At 40.2% G+C, this 12,839-nt stretch overlaps 1 protein-coding gene across 1 annotated transcript; it reads left to right on the top strand.

Annotated features, from left to right (window-relative positions):
* The first annotated feature begins 2,682 nt into the window (after positions 1-2,682).
* Positions 2,683-5,227, top strand: si:dkey-208k4.2 (uncharacterized protein LOC570186 homolog). The gene is made up of 9 exons (XM_031753471.2): positions 2,683-2,840; positions 2,958-3,058; positions 3,126-3,222; positions 3,355-3,443; positions 3,672-3,745; positions 3,912-3,992; positions 4,087-4,316; positions 4,467-4,520; positions 4,686-5,227. The coding sequence occupies exons 1-9, from the start codon at positions 2,706-2,708 to the stop codon at positions 4,944-4,946; spliced, it is 1,122 nt and encodes a 373-aa protein (XP_031609331.1). The 5' UTR covers positions 2,683-2,705; the 3' UTR covers positions 4,947-5,227.
* Positions 5,228-12,839: the final 7,612 nt, after the last annotated feature.

Genomic DNA, 12,839 nt, shown 5'->3' with positions numbered 1-12,839 from the left:
CTTTGTTGGCCCCAGTAATCAGTAAAACACGCTGTGTTCAAAGGGATGTATGAGTTTAACTGCTTATGACTCCTAATCAGAAGCCACTAATGGAGATGGACTTAACGCTGAAACCTCCAGTCTCTCTGCTGTCTCTCACCTGCAGGGTTTAGCTTCCCTGATGCAGCCCAATCTCAGCAGCCATCCTATAATACATCAAACTAATGGAGAAAAACTGTGCACCGGCAGCCCCCTCTGAATATTTCATTTACCTCCCTTTGAGACAAGCAGAGAAGGAGAAATAGCAGGTAGAGATGGAGGTGGGAGTATCAGGAGGAATGCAGCATGAGCTAAAGATGCTCCTGCCCTGCCAAAATAAAATAAAATAAAATAAATTTATGGCTGCTAGAATATTCCAGTTCTCAAACTTTAAACACACACTGACTTTAGGATAGCCTGCACTTTGCTGCTGGCTTTCTGATTCAAACACTAAAGTCTTCACTGTGATCTGGTAAGTGGTCACATAGTGCTGACGCAGTATTCTGCAGTAAGACAGCTGAGTGGCAAGTAGTGCAAAGGTGGCTCTGTGAAGAGGGATGCAGTGGTCATACTGGTTTTAGGGTGATTATAAAGGATATGAGGAATTCCATTTTCTTTTTTAAGATTTCAGGTTACACTTAAATGTGAGTAATGTATAATAATCACAATCTTGAACCCTCTTATATCAGAGCTTGACAGAGACAACTCTTCTCAAGCAGCCAGTCCTGAATCAAAACTCGTACTAGACAGTAGATGTTGATATGTCACAGTAATAAAAACACAGCTGGAATCACAGTAAACCAGCATCCACCACTATACACCTCCCATAAATGTTATATATAGGGGGCTTCCTTCTGTGGCATATAAATGTTTGAAGTCTTGTTAAGCTGTCTAACACTTTCTGTTAAAACAGGAAAAAAGTCTCAACCAGCTTCTACAATGATTCTCATTAAAAATCCAACGGACATGTTGAGAAATAGAAGACATTTGTTTCAGAATGCAGGACATACACAAGTAAATAAATGGGAATACCTGAATACTCTTACAGTTTGTGCATGAATCTGAATGGCAGAGCCAACTGTGATAGAGACACACTACCCTCTGGTGTGGAGTGTGCTATATCACAGTCACAGCTTTAATTGCTGAATTCCCTGCAACTGAGTCCATTCAGCTGGAATAAGGAGAAATGGGAAAGCTATTCCTATTTCAGGTGTACTAAAGCATAGTGGAAATACACTCACTGGCCACTTTTTAAGCAAACATCTACTTATTAATGCAAACTAGCCAATCATATGGCAGCACCTCAATGCGTTTAGGCATGAAAATATGGTCAAGATGATGAGCTGAAATTCAAATTGAGCATCAGAATGGGGAAGACAGGCGATTTAGGCGACTTAGCATGGTTGTTGGTGCTACATGGGCTGGTGCGAACTTCTGATCTGCTGAGATTTGCCCACACAGGCATTTCTAGGGTTTATAAACAATGGAACAAAAACGATAAAATATCCAATGAGAAGCAGTTCTTTGTGTGAAAATGCCTCATTGATGCCAGATGTCAGAAGACAATGGCCAGACAGATATGAAGGCAACAGTAACTTAAATATCCAACTGTTAAAATCCAAAATGTGTAAACAACTCAAAATCCTCTGCTCATTCTGCCTTTCCTCAGTGGTTCAGGCTGGTGGTGTAATGATGTGGGGGATATTTTCTTGTCTCTTTAATACTAACTGAATATCATTTAAATGCCACAGCCTACCTGATATTATTGCTGAGCATGTCCATCTTTTTACTCATGTACATTTCTGATAGTTGCTTCCAGCAGAATAATGTGCCATGCCACAAAGCTTAAATCACCTTCACCTGGTTTCTTGAACATACCAATGAGTTCACTGTACTCACATGGCCTTCACAGTGACTGTATCTCAGTCTAATAGAGAGTCTTTGGGATGTGGTGGAACTGGAGGTCTGTATTATGTGTGTGCAGCTGACAAGTTGCCACTGTGTTAAGCTATCGTATAAATTTGGACCAAAATCTCTGAGCAGTTTTTCCTGCACCATGTTGAATTTGTCTCATGGAGAATTAGTAATGCTCTAAAGGCTAAAAAAAGGGATTCAACCTGCTGGTAGCAAGGTGTACTTAATAAAGTGGGCAGTGAGTGTATATTTCCCATGGTACCTCTTGCCACAGGTATAACCCTGATTACAAAGTGAAGAAGAGCTTCAGTGGAGTGTTAGTAAGGGCTGTTGTTGGAGGACTCTTTATTGTTAAATAATAACGAGCCATTTTCATGAAGACATGTTTACAATATACTCCCCCTATTCATATTTTATATCACAGTTTGCTGTTTTTAATCTCATATGCGTCTTCTTTATCCTTTACTATATCACTTCAGGAAAAAAAGCATAGCAGCACTCACGGACAGCAACATGATGAGCTGATTGATGTGCTGGTTTGCCCAGGTTTGTGTGACTACAGCTGGGCCAAGTGGCGGAAAATGAGGTAATTAGCGGTTAATTAGTTTCAGGTTCGCTCTTAGAGTATAGTAAAGCCTGACTCATCGCCTGGCGTCTGGACGCTGCCAATTAACTAATTAAAAGCTTTCCAGAGAGTATAAGACAGGCAGGGAACAGCGGCGCGGTTTTTATAACGTTCTGTCTTTAGAGTAGTTTTCAGATATCAGAAGAAAATGAATGACATGCGAGCTGGGAAACCTGTCGCCGGTCAACCGCTGGAGTTGTTCAGCTGTTCTCATGGCGAGTGTGGCGCAACTTTCACCAGGCAGTGGAAACTCAAAGAGCATGAGACTGTGCACACCGGGGCGGTAAGGAAAATATTTAATCACGCAGTGCCAAAGTCTTTCTAACTAGCGGATAAACCCTTCAAACTGAAAAAATAAAGTAAGAAACAGTAACTTTACAACTATGATAAATGTGTGCAGCGCCCGTGCCAGTGCGCAGTTGCCGGCTGCGGTCGTCGCTTCTCCAGAAGCTCTCACCTGCGGCGCCACATGCTTGAGCACACCGGGGCGAAGCAATTCAAGTAAGTAACTCAAACACGGTTTTCCTTCTCTCGGCTGTCGTCTCACTTTGGTTTCTGATTTATGCAGATGCAAGTTTGTGACCTGTACAAAGACTTTCTTCCACGCAAGCAAATTGAAGAGACACGTGCGCTTCGCCCATGGAGACAAAAATAAGTACTTCAAGGTTTGTGTGAATATACACTTATCCACCAGATGGCACCAAAACAGCATAATTTACACCAGCTTCGTTTACTTTTGAGATAAACCGGTTTTCAAGCCTTGTCATTTTAATCACTTGTGCATTCCCGTCCTATAGTGCAAGCAGCCAAACTGCTCTCTGACCTTCAAAAAGCGCAGATTGTTTAAGATGCACTTGAAGGAACATGAAATGTTTGCCAAGTTCAAGTAAGTCCATATAATAGCTTAGTTCAGATTTTGCTCTGCTTTAACATATACTGACACTATTTTGTGTCATAAAAGAAATGGCTGAAGCGGTCACATGAGTTTCTGTATTAAAGATGATACTTTTGCTGTTTTAATCAGCGTTTATACCTGCAGAATGAGCTGCCAGTGCCTGTGTAGGGGTGGCCTCTGTGATTAATTTGTACTTCTCTCTACTCCTGGGATACTTAGATGTTCAAAGGATGGATGCACTGCCACATTTGACTCCCATATTGCCCGCAAAGCCCACGAGAAGAAGCATGCAGGTTGGTTTAATCTTGGTGGGGGACTTGTCGTGTTTAATCTCGGTACAGTTTTTTCATTAAAATGGGGTTGAATGCTTTTGTGTGTAACCTTTTCATGCATTGAAGACAAAATAAACATGGCCCAGAAGGGAGATAGTGGATGATCTCATTTGTCTGGTCTCTGCAGGTTACCGCTGCCCTCATGCTAATTGCCAGGTATTTGAACATACCTGGGGGAAACTTCAGAAACACATGATTAAACACCCAGGTGAATTTGACCATAGAACATAGTTTGTTTCCCTACTCGGTGCTTTGTGGTTAAAGGATGGCCCAGTTAATCATTGCTTTTTTGTGTGTTGCAGCCACATTTACATGCCAAGTGTGCAAGAAAGAGTTTAAGAAAGTGGATTCTTTGCGGAGGCACAAGCGGATGCATGCTTCCCACAAGCCTGTGCTGGTCTGTCCCAGAGATGACTGCCAGGCTTACTTTTCTACAACCTTTAACCTGCAGCACCATATTCGCAAGGTGCACCTTGACCTGCTCAAATACAGATGCTCCTTCCCTGACTGTACTCGCATGTTTGCTATGCGGGTAGGTATCTAGCAAGAAACTAGAAATGCGTACCTACTTTAAATCAAGAGATGGCAGTGAAAAATAACATCCAGTTTTAAAGTAGCTTTAATAATAAACTTGATTTGCAATTTTTTTGGAACTTGTGTATTGACTGTTTTTATTCTGCAGGAGAGTATGAGCAGACACCTACTTCGCCATGACCCAAATGCTACCACTCTGAAAGTAAGACCTAATAGTGTAGAAGTAGACTAAAGCACCTACATATTTCTCTGCAAACCTGTTACAATCTAAATTCTTCAGGCCTAAATCTGGGAGTTTCACTAATTCATTTATTTTTAATATGTAGAGTTGAACCAAGTTCATCATTTTGATCTTCTGACTCAACAGAAACGGCAGCGACCCAGGAAAACCTGGCAGAAGCGCTTGAATGGACAAAATCTGCCACTCGTGGAGGAAAACCTGCGTCACCTATTTGCTCTGCGCATGCGAATCTCCAGACGTGCCAAGGTGGAAACGAACCTCTCAGGCCTCTTCAATGAGCGCAAGATCCATCACTATGTTGACCCAGAAGTCAATCTGCGTAACCTGTTTGGGATCAAACAGCATCAGGCTCTGGAGAAGAACGAGATTGCGCCAGTAAAAGGTTAAATGAAGATGCTTCCAGTCCAAGTGCTTTTTGGTTAAGTTTATACATTATGTTTCAAAGTTGGACCAAAGTGTTTTTTTTCTTGTTTAGACAATGGGTCTTTTTCCTTTCGAATGTAGATTGTATACATTAAAATACTTAAATTTCAAAGCAGTGTAACTTGACACATTGATTAGGATGTCAAGCTTTTGAGTCTTATTCTTAGGATGGAAGGTCTCAGCTGATACGCTTATTTTGTAACATGGCTTTTGACCCAATAAAATTAGTTGTGATTTTCCTCAAAGTGGTGCTTGAGTGTTTAAGCGAACTGCTGAAGGTCAGCCCATCAGTGGCAGGTGCTGAAGGAAGCATAGGACCAAGATTTTTGTTCAGTCATATTAATTGCATCTCATTGTGAACACAAACAGCTGTTCTTCTCCTGCATCCATCTTTTGTGCTCACTTTGGCTGCACATATCAGTTGACATTTGCTGAACATGTTGGAGCTCATTAAATATGAACAAAGCGCTGCACATGAGTAAGAACTGAGTCACACAGCATGTCATTTTGGAGGCGGATGAGACTGAACACAAAGATGAGTGTCTGCTGTCAGATCTGTACAATGGAGGTTAAGCTGTTGCAGTTTAGAGCCTGGCCTTTTATGTTTGGTTACACAAAAGGGGAATGGCAGTTCATATGTACAGAGTAAATTTGGCCACCTGTCCAAAGTTGAGCTGCAACTAATTTTCTCCTGTGTACAACCTCGGTTCTTTGCGGTTTATGGTGTTACACAATAAAGACTTCAATAGTTCATAACATGGGTGTCTCCCTACATGAAGGGAGATATTTGAGCTTTGGTAACTTCTACCAGCTGTGTTTTTAAAAACGTATGACCGCTTTGGCCAATCACACACATACAGGTGGCCGCAGAAATGCAGAACAGATACATTTTTGTTAAAATCAAACCAAACTCTCCTAAAGGTTCTCAAAATTCAGTGTTGAAATTGCATCAATGCATTACACTAAATCTGTGGAAGTGGCCTACAGTTGGTGGCCACTTCCAAGGACACAACGACCAGGACAGAAAGGCCGGGGATCGAACCGGCGACCTTCCGGTTACAGGTGCGCTTCCCAACTCCCTGAGCCACGGTCGCTATTACACAGGGATCGGTACTTTTAGGCTGCTTTTAAAATGTTTGAACCGTTAATCCACAATAGTTGGTATTTGATGATGGGTTAATTGTTCTTGCTTTAGTTTATACCCTTCAAGCTTTTAAGAGTAATGAGGGTGGTATGTGTTGTTTAGCTGCCATTTAGGTGAGAAAAAAAATCAAAAACCACTGGTTGATCTCTAACTTGTTTATTTGCAAGTAAGAAATGACCCTGCAGAAAATAAAATCTGCATTTTAAAATCAAATGGTGTCCTGTTTAATACATTTTCAGACTTCATTTTTGTCTGGGAGTTCAGTTAAACCATTTCCTTGTTATGTGTTGAGTAAGTCTTCTCTCTGTTGGTCTAGTGGAGCAAGACGGAGTCCATTTCAAAGCTTCAGTGCAGCTCTGCAACAGCCTGTCACTTTGAGTTTGAATGGTGTCTTTACTTGAGTGTTTCTCGTTGCTTAGCCGGAGGTCATTGTGCTGCCTCTGGCCTCTTTCCCTCTTTTGATTTCATACATTATTCTATATCGCACCACAGCTGACCTACATGCTCTGCCGAGCTGTAAGATCAGTTTTCAGGTTCACACAATCATCCTCCAGCAGTTAACAGTGTCTGAGTCATCCGTAATTCTTTCCCGTGGTCACTGTATAGCTCATTCCTTTATAAAATGTCATTCTCAAAGCACAGATAAAAGCATCAAACACTGAGAGCCTCGAGATCCTGATATTGCTTTGGAAGTGTGATGTGACTTTAAGAGTAAGACGGAAGCAGAAATTTAAAAGGCGTGCGTTTCTATGGTGATGCACACAGTAAACAAGGTTTTTTTTTTTTTCAATAGATGTAAAAAAAATTATTTATTTTTAGAAGAACTAGGACAGCGTTTGCATGTGTTCTGCAGCTGTGGAAAGTACTGGAGTGATTGGATGTTCCTTGTTGACAGAGTTGATAATTGTTTTCAGCAGGTGCCACAAGAGTCAGCGGGCTGTCTGATGTCAGGGGCCAAGTGCTGGACAGATACCAGCAACACTATCAAACTGATTCACTCAAATTTAACTGCACCCTCATCACCCTCCTCTGGCTCTCTGTAAAGGCCATGCCAATTATCCACAGAGTGAGCATGACCTTTGGTGTAACTTTCTGAGGTTGATTTTTGCAGCTTGTGCATCAGAGTAGCACAAAAGCAATTTTACAATACCATCACTGCAAGGGTGACTGGGACATGGTTTCATATTCATGACTATCTGATGAAGTAATGGTTTCATTACTTATTTATTGTAGCTGTTCTTGTTTCCAAGTCCTTAGAAAGGCTCTTTTAGTTCCAGGATATAAATTTCATCCAGTCTCAACCAATTTTCCCTAATTTATACATTTTTATTCACACCTTTCAACTTTTATCCAAACTAATCTCAACTTGCAGTTCAACATTGATGGCTCTTCTTCAACCTGACATAGTGTTTGGGAAATACTTTTTCACAGCACTGTAGGTCACCTGGTGAACCAAGTGAGCTACACCAACAACTCAGTCTGATAGTGACTTTGAAGACAAGGATGAGGCTGACCATCAGTCAGCTTCAAAGCCAGCAAGAGGAGACGTAGGGATGTGCAAAATGGTGACGCTGAATGATCGTCTGGCCCAACATATGAGCCATTGTGTTGCAGCGAGGGCCAACACAAGTGGTGGTTGGTCTTGTGCATGTCCCCTGGTCTAAATACAGTTCTTAGATGCAGTAGAAACAACAAGAGCAGATGCAATGCATGGTCCCAAGTTGTATAGGACGACGCAGTATACATGCATTAAGTGCAAGGAATACACATGCAACACACACTTTCAAGAGTACGGTAAATTTTATAATTCAGTTCAAAGAAGCATCAATACTCAGAAACCTTGTTTCATTCACACTGATTCAAAATAAACATTTTTGTTTTTACCATGTATTGGTTATGATTGTCTTTACTTTTTTAAATTACATTTTATCAGATGGGAATTCCTGATATTAACCATATATATAATATATATAATGCATCAAATTGGGATAAAGCAAACATCTGTTAAGTATTCGTAAATAAATTAGTATGACTGTACTGATTTAATAAACCAATAATGCGTAACAAACCAATGAGTAACAAAAAGATGAACTCCATATTAAACATGTAAAACTAATATACAGCAAATGTATCAGCAACAAAAAGGAAATTATTATGTATTTAGTGATGCTGTAGAGATTTGACCATCTTCTTTGCTATATGCTCACTCTGTGCTTCAGTGTGAAAACATCTATGTTGTATTTTTATACAACCATCGCTCTCTTGATTCTTAATTAAAGGTGGCATTGCTAGTGTTTTTTCCACTCTAGGGAAAAACGCATCAATAATACCTCTGACTTACCTCAATTCTGCTATGAGTCATTTTTTATTCTGATGACGTAAGCTTCTCGACAAAATTGCCTTGACCTACAGGAGCTAAAACTAACTGAGAGGCTTGAAAGGCAACAAAATGATTCAGCTAATGCCTCAGCTACAGTGAAAAACTGCGTTTTTGTTTTTATCTCTAACACAACAAACAGGAACTCTATTTCAGTTGTAATTTTACAGGTAAGAAAAGCACAGTGTGCACGCTTAGTGCCAGTGCCTCGTGCTGGTACAACTACACTGCTCAAAAAAATTAAAGGGACACATCAGATCTCAATAGGGGAAAAATCATGCTGGATATCTACAGTGACATGGACTAGATGACTTGTTATGGAATGAAAGGAAGCCACATTGTTTGATGGAAATTAAAATTATCAACCTACAAAGGGCGAAATTCAAAGTCCACCTAAAAATCAAGGTGAAGAAACGAGCCCATTTTGCCAAAATTTCATTGTAGGAACACAAAATGGTATTCAGTAGTTTGTATGGCCCCCACTTACTGTTACTGCAAGCCTGACAATGTTGGGGCATGCTCCTATTGACACGACGGATGGTTTTCTGAGGTACAACCTGGCAGTGTTGAATATCCCAGAGGTGTTCTGTTAGATTTAGCTAAGCCAAGCTCAGGGGCATTGATTTCTGCATCCTCTAGGAACCGTTTGCATACTCTCATCACATGAGGCGAGGACCCAGCTGATGAACAGGAGGAACCTGATACCCTCTCCACCAGCACGGGGTCTGACAATGGGTCCAAAAATTTCATCTCGATAACTAATGCCAGTCAGGTTGCCGTTGCCAAGCCTGCAGATGTGTGTGGGTCCCTCCATAGATATGCCTCCCCAGACCACCAGTGACCCACCACCAAACCGGTCATGCTGAACAATGTTAGGAGCAGCATAACACTTCTTCAGAGCCAATCATGTCTGTCACATGTGCTCAGTGTGAAGCTGCTCACATGTGTGAAAAGCACAGGGTGCCAGTGGTGGAGATGCCACTTCTGGTATTCTATGGCAAAAGCTAATCCAGCTCCTCGGTGCTGGGCAGTGAGCACAAGGCCCTCTAGGAATGTATGACCCTCAAGCCTCATGAATTCTACTTCTAATTGTTTGGTCAGAAATATTCGCACCTATGACCTGCTGGAGGTCATTTTGTAGGGCTCTGAGCTCATCCTGTTCCTCCTTCCACAAAGGAGCAAATACTTGTCCTGCTAAAGGTTTAAGGCTCTTCTACAGCTCTGTTCAGCTCTCCTCCAGTAACTGCCTGTCTCCTGGAGTACTCCATGCTCTTGAGGGTGTGCTGGGAGACAGCAAAAATGAAAGGGAAAAATGTCAGTAGCCTCCACCTATAAAACCATTCCTGTTTTTCTGGTGGGGTTGTCTCATTGTTGCCCCTCTTTTGCACCTGTTGTTAATATCATTAATAAATCCTCGCTGCTGCTTAATTGAGATCAATATCCCAGAAATTAAATTGACTTGATGCTATACTCTGTTTAAAAAGTGTTCCTTTAATTATTTTGAGAAATGTATAAGAAGACTTGGATTTACTTATTCAGCCCTTTTGTGTAAAGTGTTAAGTTAAGAGATAATAGATAGTAATTCATGAACCCTTCCAAAATCAAGAACTAAGAGCATTCAAAGTACACGTTTGGATATTCTAATAAGGAAAATTGGTGCATAATGTAACTTATAGTAGTAGCTCCACACTATATTCTATTCACAAATGTATTTTCCAAAAACTTAAGGAATTTGCACCTAGTGTGATTTTCTGCTAATGTACATTAACACATGACTCTATACATACCTTGGGATAAAATAAGTGGTTATTTGAATTAATGTTGCCTTTATATCAACTCAAAGTGCTCTGGCTATTCTCCTTTAACATCAACAAGACATTTTCATTTTTAAATATTTATATGTTGGCATTTTGCCTTTTTTGACAGATTATCAGTGGAGAATAGACAGAAAACGGGGAGACACACAGCAAAGCACCATAGGTTGCACTCAAACCGTTGCATTACAGGCACCTGCACAGCCAGAGAGCTACGACAGCACCCAACAAAACATTTTCACCCAAGGAATTGCTGCTCACTAAATATTTTCTCTTTTTGGACTAAAATGCAGATAGATCAGCAGTTACTGAAATACTAAGAGCAGCCTGTCTGGCACCATGCCACCTTCAAAATCTCTTAATGACCCTTTCTTCAACATTTTAATGCATAATGCGTATAAATGCATTAAATTGCTGCCATTTGACTGGCGGAGTTTTTTGATATAGGATTTTATTTGTTTAACATTACATTAATGAGCAGCTGAAACAGGTGTAAACAGTTCTCATTGTTTGGGTTAAAGCAGAGTGGGGCACTCTTGTTATCAGCTTGTCATCAGCATGCACTGTTCAAAATCCAGCACGAGTAATTTGCAATGAGTAACTGGCAGACACAAGACATAATCAAGATATAATCAATGCGAAGAGATATACAGAAATTTTAGAGCAACATATGATGGCATTAAGAAATTAAATAGTTTTGTCAGGAAGGCCTTGTGCATTTCAGTGAGACAACATCAATTGTGACACAGCAGGCCCTAGATTATTGAAAAAGTGAAATCTCATTTAAAAAATTACAGCACTTGACTCTTCAGTTCCCAAATGATTGACAGAAGAAGAGGTGACAAAATGAAGTGGGAACATAGTGCTTTTGGTATCCAAAATCAAAATTAGCACATTTTGCAAAAAAAAGAGGAAATGTCTCAGTTTATTTTTTTAAATTTGTATTTTTTTTTCTTACACAGTGGTGTACCTTTTAAAAAAACATTAATGTGTTTAAAGCATTTGAATGTTCTCCCTAATTATGGAAATGTTTTTGATGTAGTCTGAAGTGTCAGTGTTCCTGTTTTTTTCACAGTCGGTAAAGCCTTGTTTAATTTGAGTAGTAACCCATATTTCTATTTTCCATTCTCATTTACAACACAGAGAAAACCCAGACTCTCACAGAAAGAGAAACACGCTGGTTCAGAAAATCACAAAACAAGGAGAAAAACTGAAGTAGGTTAACCATACAGTCGTCATGCCCTGATTTAGCTGACGTCCTCCAGAATAGATGACCCAAAACCTTTTCCCCCTCCCTTTTCTCCATTTTCCCATGGCCCTGTTTTAAGAGAGCTTTTCACATAGCGGTAACCCAACCACATGCCTACTATACCGACAGGAGAAACACAATAACTATAAAATAGGGACCATTCTACAAAGCTGTTAATATACTCAGCTCCTCTGCTTCCTTCAGCGCACACTCTGCTGCAGCCCTACAGCTCTTTCTGCCATGTAAGGAAATCTAAAATACTACATAGCAACAAGCAAACAAAAGATACTTGTCACAAAAGGTTCTATAACACAAAGGTCAGGAGGAAAACACTGTCTGAATTTAATAGACAGATACATTTTAGATATACATTTTAAAACATGTCTCCAGTGCTTAGTTTAAAAGTAGCCCTTTGAGCTTGCACTCTGGCAAAAGTGCTACCATAGCAAGAAACACAATCGGAGCTCCATTCATCCGAACCAAGATGAATCATTAGGAGTCACTGAAACCCGAGATTGAAGGGCCAGTATAATTATACAGGATTCAGAACTGGAATTAGTAGACTTTTATTGTAGTTTTACTGTAAAACAAAACTGTTGAGCAGCTAAATCTCTAGATGCAAAGAGAAATGAAGAACAAACACGATCGTTTGCAAAGAAAATCTAAAAAGTACATATATCAAGTACATATGAGGTATGGTGATAAGGTACTGAGGCAATAAAATTCATTCTAGGGAGTAACAAGATGCTGCAAGTTATTTCCAAATTTCACAGTGACTTTACCAATAACAGACAATATTGCACTGAGTTTCAAGTAATTTAAGAAAATGCTCATTGAACAAGTAATACACTTGGCTGTGATATTACACATGATAGAAATGACTGCAGGAAGAGAAAGAGGAGGAGTGAAAGAGATGGTAGTAGTAGTGGTGGGAATCAGTATATGTTGAGGTTCAGTGTTGTTATGGTACTGTAAATAAGCTGAGCCTGTTGTCCTGGATATCAGCGACCTGTAGTGCCTGCCAGAGGGCAACAGGTCTAACAGATGAGATAGCATGGGTTTAGTTTTTCACCTAATGAATGTAAATTATGATCATGCTATAGTGTTGCTATATTTGGCTGATCCCTGATGTGATATCACATAATCAAAATTCTGTGTTACTCATACAGGTGGGTGGGCATTGACTGGTGTGATGTTACCTCAGTTATGTCCCATATACCTTGTTACCTGCGCATTTTAAAAAACAAAACAAAACATCCATCCATCTGTTTTT

Source organism: Oreochromis aureus, linkage group 4, assembly GCF_013358895.1.
Source record: "Oreochromis aureus strain Israel breed Guangdong linkage group 4, ZZ_aureus, whole genome shotgun sequence".
Classification (NCBI taxonomy): Eukaryota; Metazoa; Chordata; class Actinopteri; order Cichliformes; family Cichlidae; genus Oreochromis; species Oreochromis aureus.
Note: the sequence above shows the minus strand (reverse complement) of the source record. Positions and strands in the feature narration are given on the sequence as shown.

What these genes read in the sequence shown, in the direction of transcription:
- si:dkey-208k4.2 (XM_031753471.2), top strand. Translation starts at nt 2,706, where the DNA reads ATGAATGACATGCGAGCTGGGAAACCTGTCGCCGGTCAACCGCTGGAG. An exon ending in ACAAAAATAAGTACTTCAAG is followed by an intron (nt 3,223 to 3,354) that starts GTTTGTGTGAAT and finishes CCCGTCCTATAG; the next exon opens with TGCAAGCAGCCAAACTGCTC. An exon ending in GAAATGTTTGCCAAGTTCAA is followed by an intron (nt 3,444 to 3,671) that starts GTAAGTCCATAT and finishes TGGGATACTTAG; the next exon opens with ATGTTCAAAGGATGGATGCA.